The sequence below is a fragment of the Zingiber officinale genome, chromosome 2A, assembly GCF_018446385.1.
Source record: "Zingiber officinale cultivar Zhangliang chromosome 2A, Zo_v1.1, whole genome shotgun sequence".
Taxonomy (NCBI): domain Eukaryota; kingdom Viridiplantae; phylum Streptophyta; class Magnoliopsida; order Zingiberales; family Zingiberaceae; genus Zingiber; species Zingiber officinale.
The window spans coordinates 2,153,308-2,170,504 of record NC_055988.1 but is presented as its reverse complement, the minus strand read 5'-3'; the positions used below and the strand labels follow the sequence as shown (position 1 = coordinate 2,170,504).

Here is a 17,197-nt window from a genome sequence, read left to right as displayed (position 1 = left end):
GTCATCACTTATGAATTTTGGTAAGTAATGGATAATGAAAAGTAGTGAAAAATGGTGGGCCGTGAGATCGTTGGAAGGGACACGTGCACTAAATCCGATGGAGGGAAGGGGAATGTTGAGTAGAGGTCACCGGCGATAAGAGGTGCTGTTACCTGTTCGGCCAGCGAATGGGTCAATGGTATGTCGTATAAGAGATGGGTTTTGAGGGGTTTTTGCGGTCGTTATTTCTCTAATATTTTCTTTCTTCGGTTGGATTGGAGGAGAGAGAGAGAGAGAGAGAGAGAGGATTGTAAATCTGCTCTCTTTAACGAGGAAAATTAGTGATTTTTGGATGCAAAAATGGGGATTTGAGGTGGGAACGGAGGCGTTTGTGAAGCCTGTTTTCGGTTGAGATCTGGAGGATTGGGCGCCTGGAGCTCAGCTTCGATCTGTCTCTGAAGAGGAATTTGCTGGAATTCTGAAGCTTTTCCGACGATCTGAGGGAGATTTTTGAGATCTGGATGCGGGTTGCACCCGTCGCCGCTTTGGAGGTGAGGGCACCGGGCTCTGCTCCGTTTCCGGCCGTGATTCGTCGGATTGGCCTAAAAGAGCCGAGTTTTGGCGAGTTTTCTCGGATTTGCTCGGAGATTTTGATTTCGTGTGTTTTGTATGACGATCGGTGGAGATCGATCCTGTGTGGATGTTTCCTTTGCGATTCACTGGGATTTGTCTCGTTGGACAGGAGATCGGGGTTGATTTCTGCGAAATTTCAGTGTTTATCGCAGCGATCCCGCTGGTCTCGTGCAAATTCGAACTGTTTCACGAGCAATTCCTCCGGAACTTGGAATCTAGTTTCGATATTTACGATTAACGGGTATGCTTGATCGTAAATATGCTGTTTATTGAGGCGCACGGATCCTTAAGCAGGTCTATCTGTCTTCGCCATTTCGCTTCAGGGTTTATGAACTTCTCCCTTGGATTAGGAAAGAAAGCGTTTTTTTTCCCATTCCTTTCTTGCAGTATATCTAGGCAGATGCATGAATTCAACTAAACTTGTATCTATTAGAATATGGGTTAATCTAAAATAGCTCATAGCTCCATGTGCAAGGCAGGTACGATCTTTGATCTAATGTTAATCAACGTATTTTTCGTTCTGTTTTTTTTTCAAAAAAAAAAAATCAGAGTTATTCATATTAGTTTTCATGGTTTGGTGAGGATTTGGGATAGATATTCTTCCCATCTTGTTTTTATTTTTTTTCCCATATATTTTAATTGTTTTCCCCCCGACGTCAATTTTCCAGTGATATTTCGATTCTTCTCTGGTTCATCGATTTTAAGGGACATATCAGCCTTTACGATTTCCTGTAAAAGCCCCTATAAGAATTCTATTCTTGTTTAAGATTTAGAAGTTGGTCCTGAGCCCTCTTACGGAACTGTACAATTTCAGAAATCCGTTTGTAATATTTTTCAGACATTTTTTATTCATCTCATTGAATCTCTGTTTGGAGATCAGTGAATAATCACATCTTATGAAGATTTTACATGATTTAGTTTATCTTTACCGTGGTGACATTCTATTGATTATATGTTTGAAACGGCACTTTTTAAGGATTTCTGTTCTGTAGTAATAAGTCATCTTAGAATCCTCTCTTAAAGAATTAAACATCAGTACTTGCATAGATCTCGATGTTGATCCCATATGTCAATTCTCTTCTGTTGTGCTTGCAGATTTAAGGGGTATGTCACAGATTCATTGTATCTGAATTTTGGTTTTGGATACGGATTATGGATGCATTGCTGATGCTTTATTGCTATGGGATAAGTTTCGTGATGGTTTAAATCTTTGGGATATGGTGTCTCAGAAGAAGTTAGATAATGGATTCGGTGGTTACCGGCTTCCTCCTATTCTACACTTTCCAAAATCAACCAAGGTAAGTCGTACATAATTGAATGTTTATCTCTATATTGCCTGTTCTGGTTTCATAACTTTTCTTTTGCAATTGTAGAGAAAGCGCTCGCCAAGAAAGAAACATGATGATGATCAGTCGCGTCTTTTTGATTTGCTTGTCGAAGTAGCTGGGAAGTTGTCATCAAAGAGTGAGAATTCTACTCTCTCCCCATGCTGCATTAATGGGACATATAAGAAGGTGGTTAAACGGGATTTGTTATGCACCGAAGAGGCACAGAAATCTGAAACTCCTGATTTGTTAAGCAACACTGTTTTAGCCCCTGAGATTGTCATAAAAAGACAGGCGACTTATGCCTCAAAGGAACTCCCACAAGCTTCAGTACCAGAATATTCAGAACCCCCCTGTCTTTCTGTGAAGTCTAAGATACATGATTCTGCTGCTGGTGGATTGGTGGTCTCAAAAGGTGGAATTGGATGTTTTGCTTATACTGACACATGCAGATCTGGCTTGATAAGGAAGTCTTCTGTTATCACAGAAGTTGAAGAAGAAAAAGCTGAGTTGACGAGAGTTGTGAAATATGAAGACCAGATGACTCAAAATAGGTCAGAACTCAATTCTATGGATATGTACTGCTTGGAGGATCCTATGGGCTTGGATGTCAAACCTCCTGCTCCAGCTAGTTCCGACAGTAGTGCTGAAGTTCCTGTGTGCAGGGATTATCCCTGTATTAGTCCAATGCCCAAGCATGAAAGTGGCATGGAACATATTGTACATAAAGATGATGACGATAACTTTTCTGGGTGCACTCTCCCTAGTAGTACTACTAATAAGGTATCTTGGCCGACAAATTGTACAGGAGATCATGGAAAACGGAGGCTTTCCACATCAAAGTATTGGAAAACCGCCACTAATATGTCAAAGTATGGTCAGATTTCTCATCATGGTATGCATTTATGCTTAATTTCCTTATTGGTGATGCCCAATTGATTTTTTGTTAAGGTTTACAATTAGTGCTTCTGAATATCACTAACTGTTACCATTTATATGATTGGATTTAGTAGATTTGATTATATTCTCCTCCCAGATCCAAAAAGGAAGGCCTTTTTACATGGGAAGCAAATGTGTTACACCCGTCAAAGAACACACAGAAGCTATTTCAAGAGGAGGTTTTTTGAGCATCGCTCTGCATCAACATCAAATGGAGGAATATTTAGAATGGAGGTTTCCAATATGCATGAGAAGAACAACAACAATGTAAAAATGCATAATCCACATGGAACTGATATTCAAGGTTTATTACATCCCAAAGATTTTCAATTCTTGCATGTTGTTTTGTGTGCTTACCTGGACTCTGATATGCTTTCATGCAGCAGATGGTGCAACATCTACTAAAGTGGAGCAAAGTTCATATAAATCAGGTGATTATCATAGTTGATTAGATAACTAAAACAGTGGGCAATAATTGGTAATTTTCATTCATATACTGGAATATCATGTCTTGAGGGATTGCATCGTCTTTCTCTTTTTTCAGTGAAATTCAGCATAAAATCTTTTAAGATTCCAGAACTTTATATCGAGATACCTGAGACTGCTACAGTAGGTTCCTTGAAGGTAATGTTCAATCTATGTGTTAGCTATTTAGTACACATGCTATTAATGAATCTGAATGATTCAAATAAATACTATGCATATTTGTAAATTGTCAAATATCATGGTGCTAACATGATGGAAATTCCTTCAATATTTTTGATAGCGGCTTATATAATATCTTAGCATAACTTGAGGTGAGGGATCAAATATGTTACTAGGTACTTGTTCCTTGGAACATGTATTTGATTCACTTTCTTGGGTTAATTCAGATCAAAACTCAATCCATTCTTTTGTATTCATGTTGATTTCCTTCATGACTTTCTGAAAAAATCTGTATGTTTTTACACAGAGGGCAGTTATGGAAGCAGTCACTGCTATACTTCAAGGTGGACTGCGGGTTGGTGTCATCCTTCAAGGAAAGAGGGTTAGAGATGATAACAAGACTCTATGCCAATTTGGTATTTCTAATGGAGAGACACTAAATAGCTTAGGATTCACACTGGAGCCGACAGAGACTCAAACACCGCCATCACTAACATGTTCTAAAAATTCCCATATTCTGTGTTTCAATGATGCTGTTGAACCATTAGCAAGGTAGGTGGATATTCTTATTGTTTATTGATCTTATTTCCTTTTATAATAATCCTTACTACTCATCTTGGAAAAATTTCTAGATGTGGTTTGTTTTTTAAAATCAATTGAATGATTTCTTATGCTGGATGTTATGATCTTAAACTTTGCATAATAGAAATTGTAATTTTAGGACATTTTAATGCGTGGTTGCAATTTCCTTCTTTTTTTTTTTTCAGGATACCTTCTATATCTCTTCCTACAGACCAGGATTCCTCTGCTGCCTCTCTTCAACCTGTAGTTACCACCTGCCCTGAAAGTGATCGTGATTCTGTTCACTCACCGGCTGATGCATTATCACTAGATAAAACAACTGAAAACAAACTGGTGCTGGTTGCTCTCCCAGCCACGAGCGTTGGAGCACTTGCTGTTGTTCCACTCTGCAAGCCGAAGCGCCTTGAGCTTGCTCAGCGACGAATCAGGAGACCCTTCTCTGTTGCTGAAGTGGAAGCACTGGTTGAGGCAGTTGAAAAGTTTGGAACTGGAAGGTCTCTTTTCTGTTTGATTCTCTTCCAAATGATCGGACAATCATTGGTTAATGCAAAGCGTGACCATTTCTCACATCTATCTCCATCCATTTTCAGGTGGAGAGATGTCAAGCTTCGAGCATTTGACAGTGCAAAACATCGAACCTATGTTGATCTCAAGGTACTTGTTATACTACCCGTTCCACAATATTATGATCCTTCTTCTTCTTCTTCTTCAATTTCTGTGCTTGTTCCTCTAATTGTTCTGAAACAAGTGCATCTTTTAAACCATCTCCATGTATTTCATGAACAGTTTGTTTTCCCTAAACATTAGTAGCAAATTTGAACACCATCAAGTTAGGAAGATCAGTTTTGAAAACCCAGCTTTTGACTAACGTGTGTTGAACTGTTGATCCATGCAGGATAAGTGGAAGACTCTGGTGCACACAGCCAAGATCTCCCCGCAGCAGCGGCGCGGTGAACCGGTCCCCCAAGAACTGTTGGACCGGGTTCTCGCAGCCCAAGCCCACTGGTCTCAGCAGCACGCTAAGCTCCAGATCAAGGAAGAACCCGTCTGCTCCGACCCAAAGCAGCAGCTCACTTCATCTTCCTTGCTGGAAGAAACCTGAGAAGTTGATTTGTCAATGTAAAATTCCTCAAAAAAACTGAAAAAAAGAACAAAATTAAAAATAAATTAGTCCTGTGTATTACTAATACTCTCTCACACCATCATTCTTTTCTAAGCCAGGATTATTTCCCCTATTTTTATTTTGAAAAGGGGCTTTCTTTGGCTCATGATGTACATGGTTGTCCAGTGATCCAGGGAAACCCACAAAAGCACTGATGGAATAAGAAAACTGTTCTCACTTTTTTTTCTTCTATGATTGAAATGTCTATCTTTTGAAAAACTAAGTTTAATATGTGGATTATGAAATTTTTTAAAATTAGTTTCTATTTTCCCTTCAGTTTAATATGTGGATTATGAGATTTTTTAAAATTAGTTTCTATTTTCCCTTCAGTTTAATATGTGGATCAGAGGAAAATGGGTTGACTCAGGTTGGTAATATGGGCCGCGGAAACTGCAGGCCCAATGGAGTACTAATGAGCAATCCGGAACTCAAAATTTCCAAAGCTCAATTTAACTTGGTTTCCCTCTTAAATTTGAGGCGGTTCCCTGCGCCTCGTCTCACTCCCACGAACGCCACTCGATTTTAGGGCTCGCTTCGTAACGCTCGCCCCCGCTCTCGGAGCTCGTCGACGACGGCGAATCGGCGAGGCGATCCGTTTCAGTGAACTGTAAGATCCTTCTCTTCGCCTCCCGGCTTGGCTTTCGATTGTGATTTATTGGCGTCGAGCTGTTTCGGATTTCAGGGATTTTGATCGGGGGTATGGCTGCGGTGGATCTGAGTCGGGGAGCGATCGCGGCGATATCGGAGGGGCGGGGGGAGGAGGGCGCTAAGCCGGTGGTGCAGGTGTGGGATTTGAGGTTGGTGAACACTCAGCAGACCACCACGGAGAGGTACCGGATGTTGCTGTCCGACGGGACTCATATGCAGCAGGCCATGCTCGCGACGCAGATGAATGGGATCGTCAAATCGGGGTCTCTTCAGAAGCACTCCATCGTCCAGCTCAACGAGTTCATCTGCAACGTCATCCAGAACCGCACGTATGTTCTCTTCCTGTTCTTTGCCTGCTGGATAACTTGCTAATATTTTGTGGGTTTATTTCTTCTTTGTTTATAGAGGGGGTACATTACAGAGATTAGAACTTATATTTATTCAAAATATGATGCTAATGCGTACAGAAATGTGATTGTTTTACAAGTGGAAAGAAATATGTTTATACTCGTTGCACTTATTTATAGTCCTACTATTCTAACAGAATTTCATTTTCACATTAGAAATAGACAAGTGATGAATTTAGTTTTGTGTAGTTTCTAAGTTATCACAGTTAATAAACTCAAGCAAAGAGGTACTGTTTGATTTCGTTTTAGCATGATTATGTTTGAGTTGGTGGATTATGTTAAGGCATGGTTTGTTTCTTACTATCTATTATTTGGTGGATTCATAGATACAATGTTGTCTATTAATTGGATTAGCAATGCTGCTAAAATAATTCAGCGCGTGATATAATGAGTTTAAAGCTGTGAAATATAGCCCTACAAAAGTCCATTTTATCTCTAGCAAGTATTTCCTAGTTTTTATTTTCAATGTAAGTCTCAACTGTTCATCTGTTTAATAGGAATATTACAGAAACAGTCGTGTTTCAGATTTTAAATAAAGAGTGTATGAACATTGATCAGATGATTGCTAATGCATTACTCTTAATGAATGTATAGAAAAAATATTCCATTTCTGAATGTTTCCTTTTAGTCAAAAATAAGTTATTTCTTGTGGCTATGATTATAGTTTATCCTTTGTTAATCATGTTTATTAATCAATGTCAAATTCCAGAATTATTATTGTCATCAACCTGGATGTCCTTGTCAGTAGTAACAGCGCTATAGGAGAACCAAAAATGTTTGATAATGGTACTTCTTTACAAAACCGAGCTTCAATGCCTGCTCAGCCATCCAGTGTAGATCAACCAGCCATAGCTGCAGCTAATCGTCAAACATATGGTCTGCACTCTGCTACTCCCAACATTGGACAGAATGTTTCTGGAGGAGCTTCTCTGCATCAGCAGGCTGAGCCCAGGACAAACAACCCATCATTTGGTGGTAATTATGGTCCTGTGGCTAGTAGGAATATGAACATTGAGAATATTGAACATCCAAAAGTTGAACATGGTACGGGGCTGTTGTCTGAGTCACATCCATATAGTGGTAACCAGAACCTGAGGTCAAATTCAACATCAGTTGGTGTGTTCCGTCCACCTGCCATTTCTAATGTGCGTCCTGCCCAGTCTGTTGATCGGCAGCCCCCTCCAATGTACTCAAATAGGGGGCCTTTAGCTAGAAATGAAGCTCCTGCTCGAATTATCCCAATTGCTGCTTTGAATCCTTACCAGGGCAGATGGACGATTAAGGCAAGAGTAACAACTAAAGGGGACCTTAGGCGCTATAACAATCCTAGAGGAGAAGGAAAAGTCTTTTCTTTTGATCTTCTGGATTCTGATGGTGGAGAGATACGAGTCACTTGCTTTAACACGATAGCTGATCAGTTCTTTGATCAGATTGAAGTTGGTAAAGTTTACCTGATTTCTAAAGGTAGCTTGAAGCCTGCCCAGAAGAGCTTTAATCATCTGAATAATGAATATGAAATCTTTTTAGAATCTCAGTCAGTCATTCAGCCTTGTTTAGATGAAGACCCCACCATTCTGAAGCAACACTTCAACTTTCGTGCAATAAATGAAATTGAAGGCCTGGAAAACAATTCAATGGTCGATATAATTGGCGTTGTCACTTCAATAAATCCTTCGGTTTCAATCATGAGGAAAAATGGCACTGAAACTAATAAACAAACTCTTCAGTTGAAGGACATGTCGGGCCGAAGCGTCGATGTGACTTTGTGGGGAAATTTTTGTACCATGGATGGTAAACAGCTGCAAAGTATGTGTGACTCTGGTGTGAATCCTATATTGGCGATTAAAGCTGGTCGAGTTAGTGATTTTGGTGGAAAATCAGTAGGTACTATCATGACCAGCCAACTGTTTATAAATCCTGATTTTACTGAGGCCCACAGATTGAGAGAATGGTGTAATGGTGAAGGGAAGACTATGGCTGCTCCTTCAATATCCAGAGACGCCACCACCATGGGTAGACATGATGTTCGGAAGTCTGTTGCACAGATCAAGGACGAGGGGTTGGGAAGGTCAGAGAAACCTGACTGGATAACTGTCAAGGCAACTGTTACGTTCGTAAAAGTTGATAATTTCTGCTATACAGCTTGTCCACTAATGGTGGGGGACAGATCATGCAATAAAAAGGTTAATAACAATGGTAATGGCACCTGGCATTGTGATCGCTGCGACCAGGATTTTCCCGAGTGTGACTACAGATACCTTCTCCAGTTTCAGATCCAGGATCATACAGGCATGACCTGGGTTACTGCATTCCAAGAATGCGGGGAGGAGATTTTGGGCGTCGCTGCCAAGGAGCTTTACTTGTTGAAATACGAGGAACAAGATGATATGAAGTTCGCAGAAATCATCCGGACAGTCATCTTCCATCAATACTTATTCAAGTTGAAAGTTAAAGAAGAGACATTCAGTGATGAGCAACGTGTGAAATCAACCGTTGTCAAAGTCGAAAGAATAAATCCATCTGCTGAGAGCAGGTTTGTCTTGGGTCTGATTGAGAAGCTCTCGACTAAAGATCCCAATGTCTCTGCGGGGGCGCACGGGACTTTCACTTCAACTTCTGAGATTTCTACCTCCATGTATGGCTCTGTTGAATCGAACTGTAATATCTATGCTGCTACCAATAACTATAGCCCCTTTCACAACCCTGATGGATATAGAATGGGAGCACCGACAAACCAATCAGCCCAGTATTCAAATAACTATGGTGGAGTCATCAAACAAAATTTTAACCAAAACGAAGTTCAACTACATTGTAACAATTGCGGCGGCAACGGTCACAGCTTCCAAAATTGTCCAAGAGGCATAAATTGGCAAGCACAACAATCTGATCCAGGAGCTGGAACCTTTGCAGCAGCATATGGCGGTTCTGGCACATCAGGAAGATTCACCAGACAACATGTAGGTGGGTTCTGAAACTCTGTTCATAGTGTTTGCCCTGAATTAGGAATATTCTAGTGATCTATCAGCATTCTTTTGGCGTTTTTGTTTTTATGATCGTTCTTTGTACAGTGGAATTTGTGTGTTGGACTAGACATTGCCCGAGCTGTTTTCTTGATGTTTAGTTGCCAAATTAACTGCCGATAGGCGTTTTAGAAGCTTTTGATTCTCATTGAACGTTTTTCTCCCGCCAAATTTTTTTATTTGTGTTGGTATATTGTTTTATTGTTACGTTTTGTTCTCAAATACATTTAGTTTGTCGTGGTATTTATTTTATTTGAATATAAGTGACGAAAAAGCTCAAAATATTTGTTTACTTGAGCAGTATGCCAAAAAAAAGATCACTCATAAACCTTAGTATATAGAACAAGCAATAGATAATACACATTATAAAAGAGGGTGATCAGCACTGAAGAAGCTGAGCTGAAACAAAAACAGACTCTTAGGGGGAAGAGGAAATAAGTTTCAATAAGTTGGTGGATAGTAGTATCCACTGGCTGCAGGATTGTATGCTGCTGGCATCCCGTAGGGCATCACCGGGATCGGCATGAGGGTGCTGTTGGTCAGCTTGGACAAGCTGGCTTGGCCCTGCATTCCATCCTTGGCGTACTGCTGCCACAAGACCTGCTCATGCACCAACAATTGTTGCTTCTTCTCAATCTCAGCCATCTGGACATAGGAAGGTGGAGGAACACTGAGGGATGCTGCAAACGGATCCTGCCCGATCGTCTGCACAGTGCCATCAGGTGCCGGAAGGGCGAGCACCGGTGCCATGCCACGTCCAGGCACTGGCAAGGCCACGCTGCTTGCACTCCCGCTGCTAGCCTGGGCTTGCACTTGCTGCCTCACAGTGCCTTGGTCATACATGCCGTTCAGCAGAAGCGGATCCAGCCCTCCGGCCATTGCAGCCTTCTGCTTCGAAAGGTTGCTGGCAGTTTCCACAAGGACGAGTTCCCAGTCAGCTTTGCCAGCTTCTGCTGCAGGATTTTGCCAGGCAGAACTCACTCCAGAATCCCCATCGGTCAATGGGAATGCTTCCCATGAGCCATTTGCGCCATCACCTCCCGATGGTCCTTGGAAAAGTGCTAATGCAAGTTTATTAGATTGATCCTCAGCAGTCAGACCGTTCTCTCTGAGATCCACCAGGTCAGGTTGTTGCGGCTGCTTGACTGGTTCCGCAGTCGCTTTCGCTGGCAGCTCCGTCTGTGGCTCCTCTTCCTTGTAGTCGGAAGGTGCAGGGAGAGCCTTGATGCTGTTCATGTCCTGCTCTGGTTCCTTGTCCACAGCAGGTGCAGCGACTGCCTCTTTGGGAGGGCTCTTCGGCCTCCTCCCTCGATCCCTCACAAACTCTTCCAGTGTCTCCAGAAGCTTGTCGGTAATGCGTTGCACCTCTGGATACTCCGACGACCTGGCCACCCCTGTATCCTTGCACCATGCATAGAAAGCACAGAGCTCGTCAATCTGCTTCGCAGCACTAGCATATGCCTCGAATGATCTAACACAGTCAGGGTACTCCATGTCGAAGAAGCGGTCGAGAAGGACTGCCAGTATCTCACATATATCAGCATAGAGCTGGAAGCTCTCGCTGACGATAGGGTAGAGAGCGATCAGAACCATCCTGCTGTGCTTTGCATTGCCAGTGGGTCGGCAGGCTAGGAAGCGCTCGAGCAATTGCTGCAAGTGATGCATCTTGCCAAACACTCTTTCTGGCTTCATGTCCCTCAGTGGTGTCGGGGGCTTCTTCTCTTCCCCATTCCGAGGTTCCTCATACCGATCTCCTCCGTTTGGGGATGAGTACGACGATCTTCCATAATTGCCATATGCATAAGGATCATGATCACCATAATCAGATCGATTCCGGCGGTCAGCTCCAAATTCAGTTGTGCGGCCGCTGCCCCCGCCTTTTTTCCTTTCATACATTATGAACTCCAAACGTTGATCCAGATACAGAGCATACGTGCGAACAAAAGCGGAGTGATCCCACGAATTGGAGTGTGCCTCATCGCGGAAATCAGACATGTTTAGGAGCCGCGTCCCTCTACGAGTCGCGTAGAGAATCTCATGTTGGAATGCAGGGTCTCCATCTGCGAGGAGACGATGAACAAGCGTGAGGGCCTTCAGGGCCACGATCCAATCACGAGTTTTACCGAGTCGCCTAGACACGGTCGCAATGCAAGCACTGACATGGCCCTTGGAGTAGGATGTCATGTTCAGGATCTCTCGCAAGTACTTCTCGCTGGCTGGTTCTTCGTCATGACTGGTCGCCTTCACTATAGCCACATCGAGCTCGGGGGCCATGTTGCTCGAGACCTTGGCCAGACTAATGCTGGTCTGGTCCTTCACTGTTCCCAGAGCCTTTCTCATTTCTTCCTATTCCTTTTCCAATCGCTTCACAAATGTATTGCCTGAAGGACTGTCTTGATGTCCTGCACAAGAAGCATAATCTCAAAACTCTACTATCGATTGAAAGAACTCAAGAAGATAAATCTTGAAGCCTGTTCTAACAAACAATTATAGAAAATATAATTCATGGCAATGTTATTATACCAATAGTGATTGCGCTTCATAGTGTTCAAGAACACATTGAATGTTTAAAGACAAACACGATCTAAACTAAATTTTCGGCTACTCGAGATTGGAATGCTGTTCGAAGATGAAGTCTTTTGCAATGCTTCAGGACATATTGGAATTGGATCCGGTGTCCTTATTCCCACTCCAAAGAAAACTCGGTCGATCAAAGAGTCAAGAGCATGAGTGATTGGGATCTCCGGAAACCTCGGTTGATCAAGAGGATTCACACAAGAATTCCGATTAGAAAAAAGAAAGGAAAAAAAAAACGAATTGAGGAGCATCTTTCACCGGCGATCTCTCACTCCGCCTGACTCCTGGAAACATCTATCTGATCCGGAGCCAGACAAGCGGAAGTAGCAAACGCCTAAGAACTGGCAGATCTACACACGGTGCTCATAAACCTAATCGAATAACGGAAAACAACAATCACCTTATCAATAGCCTCCTCTGGCGAGCGATTCCTCCCTCGGACGCACCGATCTGCTACCTCGCACGCCGATCTACCTCGGATCTCCGAGCCTTGGCAGAGTTGACTCGGCGAAGAACCGAGGAGCAGGCCGACAGAGAGAGATAGCGACGCCACTCCTCCGCTTCTTCTGGCGGTGAACAAGTACAGGCGGCGCCGGAACCGATATCCGAAGAGAGATTCGGGCGGCTGAAATCGCCGTGGCGGAGCGGCGGCACCCGCAAAAGCACTCCGAAGCGAAAGGTGCGAACCAGGAAAGGACTAAGGGGGCTGGTTTTAATTTCAATAAAAAAGACAGTAAATATTTCAGTTTCCACCCTAATTTCCCTTTTTGCTAGTTTAATCCCACAACCTTTCAAAATTATCACTTCAATACATTCTACTGACTTGAAAAAGTTTTCCACTCAGCTCTTGAACTTTAATCGGGAAGAGTTCTTGATTCCATCTGACTTAAAAACTCATTAGAAATTGTAAAACAAATAAGGAGCGAAATGATAAACCTTAAACTTTGTAGGCTTTTGAGAAAGGAAATTAAATTCGAGAAGACACTCGATTAAGTGGGCATCTTTTTATGTCTTAGTTATTAAGTGATTCCTTTCCTCACTCAATTATTTATTACCTTTTCTTTTGCTTCTTTTATAAAGGACCTCGTGATCCAACATCCAACGTTAATATCTTAACTCTTAAAGAGGGATTTATAGGTAGTTTTCAAAAGAATTGACATTTCTACACTTTTTGAAAAAAAAATAAAATATTATCTAAAAATATATAGATCGGTTATATTAACGATCTCATAAATATAGAGAAATGTACATATAAATACATAGATGTCAAATGGATGATAAAATAAATCTTAGATCATTAATTTTTATACCAGAGATATCATACATCCATCATTTACACTACGCCTAAATAAAATACTATCTAAACCTTTTAACACCAAAGGGTTTATAATTTTAAACAAAAGTCAAAAGCATCCTTTTTTATTTTGAATTATTAAAATGAAACCCAAATTATTTTTATCAAAGGAGTTTTTTTATCTCTACACGTATAATTACTCAGCTTATCCTCCCCTAACTTATTTATATTATTATCTTCAATTTTTTCTATCTAAATTGAAACATGATAATTTTTTGAAATTAAAACGTTATAGATTCTACCTCATAACTAATTGTCAAATTTTGAATAAACTTTGATTTAATATATTATTTATTGTGTAATTCAACTGGGTCAAACTAAAAAATTATATAACAATTACAAAACCACTATATTTATATAATAACTATAAAATTATAACAGTTATAAATCTAAATTATTATTAAAATGTTTTTTAAATATTCTAAATAATTTATCTTAACTTTTTTCCATATTATAAACAAATTATAGGGGGACGTTTGATTTAGGGTAATAAGAGTGGGGAATGGAAATGGGAATCATTGATTCCCATTGTTAATTTTTGGATTATAAGAATAGGAATACAAATAAGAGAATGAATCCTTGAAATTGGGTAATAACTCATTCTCATGTATCTCCCTTTCAATGAATCATTACCCTATTTTCATCAATCAAAATATTCCCTTATTCCAAAAATACTCTTGACTTAAAACTAAAATTTTCTCCATTAATATCAAATATTAAAATATATTTATTTATTTTTTCTTTCATATCACTTATCTCTCCTTATTGTCTCTCATTATATTTTCTCTCTCATCATAGTTTCTCTCTCATCATTTTAGCACACACTTTTTCTCGCCTTAATCTCTCCTATCATACTCTCTTTCCTCTTTTTTTTCATTATACTTTCTCTCTCATCATACTTTTTCTCTCCTCAATTTCTTCCATCGCACTCTCTTCTTTCTTTTTTCCCTCATCACACTTTCTCTCTCATCACACTTTCTCTCTCCGCAATCTCTCTCATCACACTCTTTTTTTTCTCATCACACTTTCTCTCTCCTCGATCTCTTTTATCACATTTCCTCTTTTTTTCCTCATCATACTTTTTCTCTCCTCAATCTCTCTTATTACACTTACTCCTTTTTTCCTCAACACACTTTCTCTCTCATCACACTTTCTCTCTCCGCAATCTCTCTCATCACACTCTCTTATCACATTTCCTCCTTTTTTCCTCAACACTTTCTCTCTCATCATACTTTTTCTCTCCTCAATCTCTCTTATTACACTTACTCCTTTTTTCCTCAACACATTTTCTCTCTCATCATACTTTCTCTCTCCTCAATCTCTCTCATCATATTCACTGTTCTCTTTTTCTATCACCATACTTTCTCTCTTCTCAATCTCTCTCATAATACTCTCTCTTCTCATTTTTTCTCATTATATTTTCTCTCTCTTCATCCTCTCCTATCATATTTTCTCTCACATCATATTTTCTCTCATCATGCTCTTTTCAATCACACTCTCTTTTTTCATTTTCTCTCATCACACTTTCTCTCTTTTCATTTTTTTTATCACACTTTCTCTCTCATAATATTTTCTCTCTCGTAATATTTTCTCTCTTATCATTCTCTTTCATCATATTTTTCTCTCACATTCATTTTTCTCTCACATCAAATTTTTTCTCTTATTTTCCTTTAAGGGTAAAAAAGGAAACTTTGATTTATTCCGATAGAAGATATACAATTAACCAAACATTGCTTTTAAAAGTGATATTCATACTCATACCATTTCCCATTCCACAATACAATGATTTCCATTCCGATTCCTATTCCTAAAAAAAAACCAAACGCCCCCTAACTATTATAACCATATAACAACTTAATTATAAAAGTTACAAAATATAATAGTATAACATTTATAAAATCATAACTAATACAACACCAAAATATTTATAATTGCTAACACGCCGATTTAAGCAAGAAAAAAATAAAATATAGATAATAATGTAAATATGTTATTACTATATAATAAAATGTAGTTGGGTAATTATACGATAAAAAATACTTTTGATAATAAGAAAAAATATACTTTTTCAATAAACAACAAATACTTTGACAGCGTATTTATAAAACAATTTCCTTCAAATAATGACATAATCAAAGGTTGCCAAGATTGTAAGCAGATCACCCCATGTACTTTTTGATTTATTCTCTGATCGATGAAAAATTTCCATTAAAATCAAATCAATCACCTAGAGATAAACAGTAAGACTAATTAGAATTATCAAATTTTTTATCTTAGTTATTACCCATGGGAAACATCTATTTAAATATACAAATGAATCAAATCACTGGTAAGCCAATCACAAGCAACTCAGTCAAAGTTCAACTTGAGCTTAAAGTTGACCAAGCTCAAGCTGAATTCAAGTCAACTCAATTAACATTCAAGCTGAACTCACTAGCTCGAAAATTCATTCACGCTTATCAAAACAAATCAAATTAATTTAATATTTTAATAATTAAAATTACTAATATTTTTAAAATAAAAAATAAATTAAAAAAAAAAGTTAATAGCTAAAATATGTCATTTGGTATATTTGAGATATACAGCTTAATTAAGCTCAAGTTCAAGCCTATATAATTTTCTCGATCTTAAGCTGGCATGAGCTAGAACCCTACATCTGTTTATAGTTTTCTCGATCTTAAGCTGGCATGCGCTAGAACCCTACATCTGTTTAGAGTCTTTCTAAATTGCATTCTATGCGCCAAGTTCCCTTAAATTTCAATTTTTTTTTTAAACTCCTTAAAAAAAATTATCAAAATGTCAGTAATTTCAAATCATGTTAGAGAGCATTAGGGTTTAAGATTAGAGAAGAACAAACGCAAAGAACACTTCAAAAAAAACCTAAATCGATCGCATGGCAACCGATCCGATTCGATTACGTTCTTAATTTTGCTCTTCACTGCAAGAGGATTAGAGCGTAAGCAGATCTAGCCCCCGAAGCCATAGAGAGTCCTTCCCTGCCTCTTGAGGGCGTAGACGACGTCCATGGCGGTGACGGTCTTCCTCCTGGCGTGCTCGGTGTAGGTCACGGCGTCGCGGATGACGTTCTCGAGGAAGATCTTCAGTACGCCGCGGGTCTCCTCATAGATGAGGCCGCTGATGCGCTTCACCCCGCCCCTCCTCGCGAGGCGCCGGATAGCCGGCTTGGTGATGCCCTGGATGTTGTCTCGGAGGACCTTGCGGTGCCGCTTCGCACCGCCCTTGCCCAAACCCTTGCCGCCCTTTCCTCGTCCAGACATGCCGCAGATTCGAGCGCGATGGTCAGATTTCTGAAGCAAAACGAAAGGAGATCAGCTTAACGCACGATAAATCAAGAGAAAACTCACTGGAGGGGAATTGAAACGATCGATTGATCGAAGTAGGAGAGAGGGCTCTGTTCTTACGTAACACTGCGTTGTCGGCGGAGATCAGATCGATGAAGAACAGTTTGGGGGTTTGTGGTATTTATTGCAACGAAGCGCAACTGCGGATCCTGGTGCGGACATGGAGGTGATTTGAACCGTTGATTTGGGAAAACTGGACGGCTGATGATGGGTTAAGGGGACTCCCACGGATAGCTGGAGGATTTTATATCAAAAAGCGCTCCAATTTTTATAAAAAATATCAATGACCGTTTTTATTTTTTCAAAAACACTATTAAAACGTCAAAATTGACTTATTTAATAGATGATAATCCTCCCTCCGGTTTTCTCCCAAACCAATTCAGATCTCATTGAATACCAAAAAAATGAGTAATGTTAAAATCGTGCAAAACGTGTCACTCTGCTTTGCCCTGCCAAAACTAGTAGCCTCGAAAATCTTTAGTTTTTCCGGGTGTATTTAATTTAAGTCATCATCATAATCTTGATTATGTGATTATCAATTAATCACATAATCAAGATTATAAA

At 39.9% G+C, this 17,197-nt stretch overlaps 4 protein-coding genes across 6 annotated transcripts; 2 read left to right on the top strand and 2 right to left on the bottom strand.

Moving 5' to 3' along the window:
* Window positions 1–203: 203 nt before the first annotated feature.
* On the top strand, window positions 204–5,442 carry LOC122040508 (telomere repeat-binding protein 2-like). Of its 3 annotated transcripts, none has more exons than XM_042599849.1 (10): window positions 204–530; window positions 1,708–1,910; window positions 1,986–2,832; window positions 2,974–3,180; window positions 3,263–3,307; window positions 3,421–3,500; window positions 3,829–4,073; window positions 4,289–4,597; window positions 4,694–4,757; window positions 4,999–5,442. In XM_042599849.1, the coding sequence occupies exons 2-10, from the start codon at window positions 1,830–1,832 to the stop codon at window positions 5,203–5,205; spliced, it is 2,085 nt and encodes a 694-aa protein (XP_042455783.1). In that variant the 5' UTR covers window positions 204–530; window positions 1,708–1,829; the 3' UTR covers window positions 5,206–5,442. The 3 variants fall into 3 exon arrangements, with proteins under 3 accessions (XP_042455783.1, XP_042455781.1, XP_042455782.1); XM_042599847.1 differs by having other exon boundaries at window positions 3,260–3,307; XM_042599848.1 differs by lacking the exon at window positions 204–530 and adding an exon at window positions 559–906 and having other exon boundaries at window positions 3,260–3,307.
* Window positions 5,443–5,745: 303 nt separating this feature from the next.
* On the top strand, window positions 5,746–9,504 carry LOC122040506 (replication protein A 70 kDa DNA-binding subunit A-like). The gene is made up of 3 exons (XM_042599844.1): window positions 5,746–5,872; window positions 5,948–6,242; window positions 7,030–9,504. Exons 2-3 carry the CDS (start codon window positions 5,965–5,967, stop codon window positions 9,290–9,292), a joined length of 2,541 nt encoding a protein of 846 aa, XP_042455778.1. The 5' UTR covers window positions 5,746–5,872; window positions 5,948–5,964; the 3' UTR covers window positions 9,293–9,504.
* A 166-nt stretch (window positions 9,505–9,670) lies between these two features.
* Window positions 9,671–12,617, bottom strand: LOC122040507 (probable clathrin assembly protein At4g32285). The gene is made up of 2 exons (XM_042599846.1): window positions 12,318–12,617; window positions 9,671–11,742 (listed from the first exon to the last, which is right to left on the bottom strand). The coding sequence occupies exon 2, from the start codon at window positions 11,678–11,680 to the stop codon at window positions 9,782–9,784; it is 1,899 nt and encodes a 632-aa protein (XP_042455780.1). The 5' UTR covers window positions 11,681–11,742; window positions 12,318–12,617; the 3' UTR covers window positions 9,671–9,781.
* A 3,472-nt stretch (window positions 12,618–16,089) lies between these two features.
* On the bottom strand, window positions 16,090–16,729 carry LOC122040505 (histone H4). Its single transcript, XM_042599843.1, has 2 exons — window positions 16,694–16,729; window positions 16,090–16,579 (listed from the first exon to the last, which is right to left on the bottom strand). The coding sequence occupies exon 2, from the start codon at window positions 16,547–16,549 to the stop codon at window positions 16,238–16,240; it is 312 nt and encodes a 103-aa protein (XP_042455777.1). The 5' UTR covers window positions 16,550–16,579; window positions 16,694–16,729; the 3' UTR covers window positions 16,090–16,237.
* Between the last annotated feature and the right edge of the window lie 468 nt (window positions 16,730–17,197).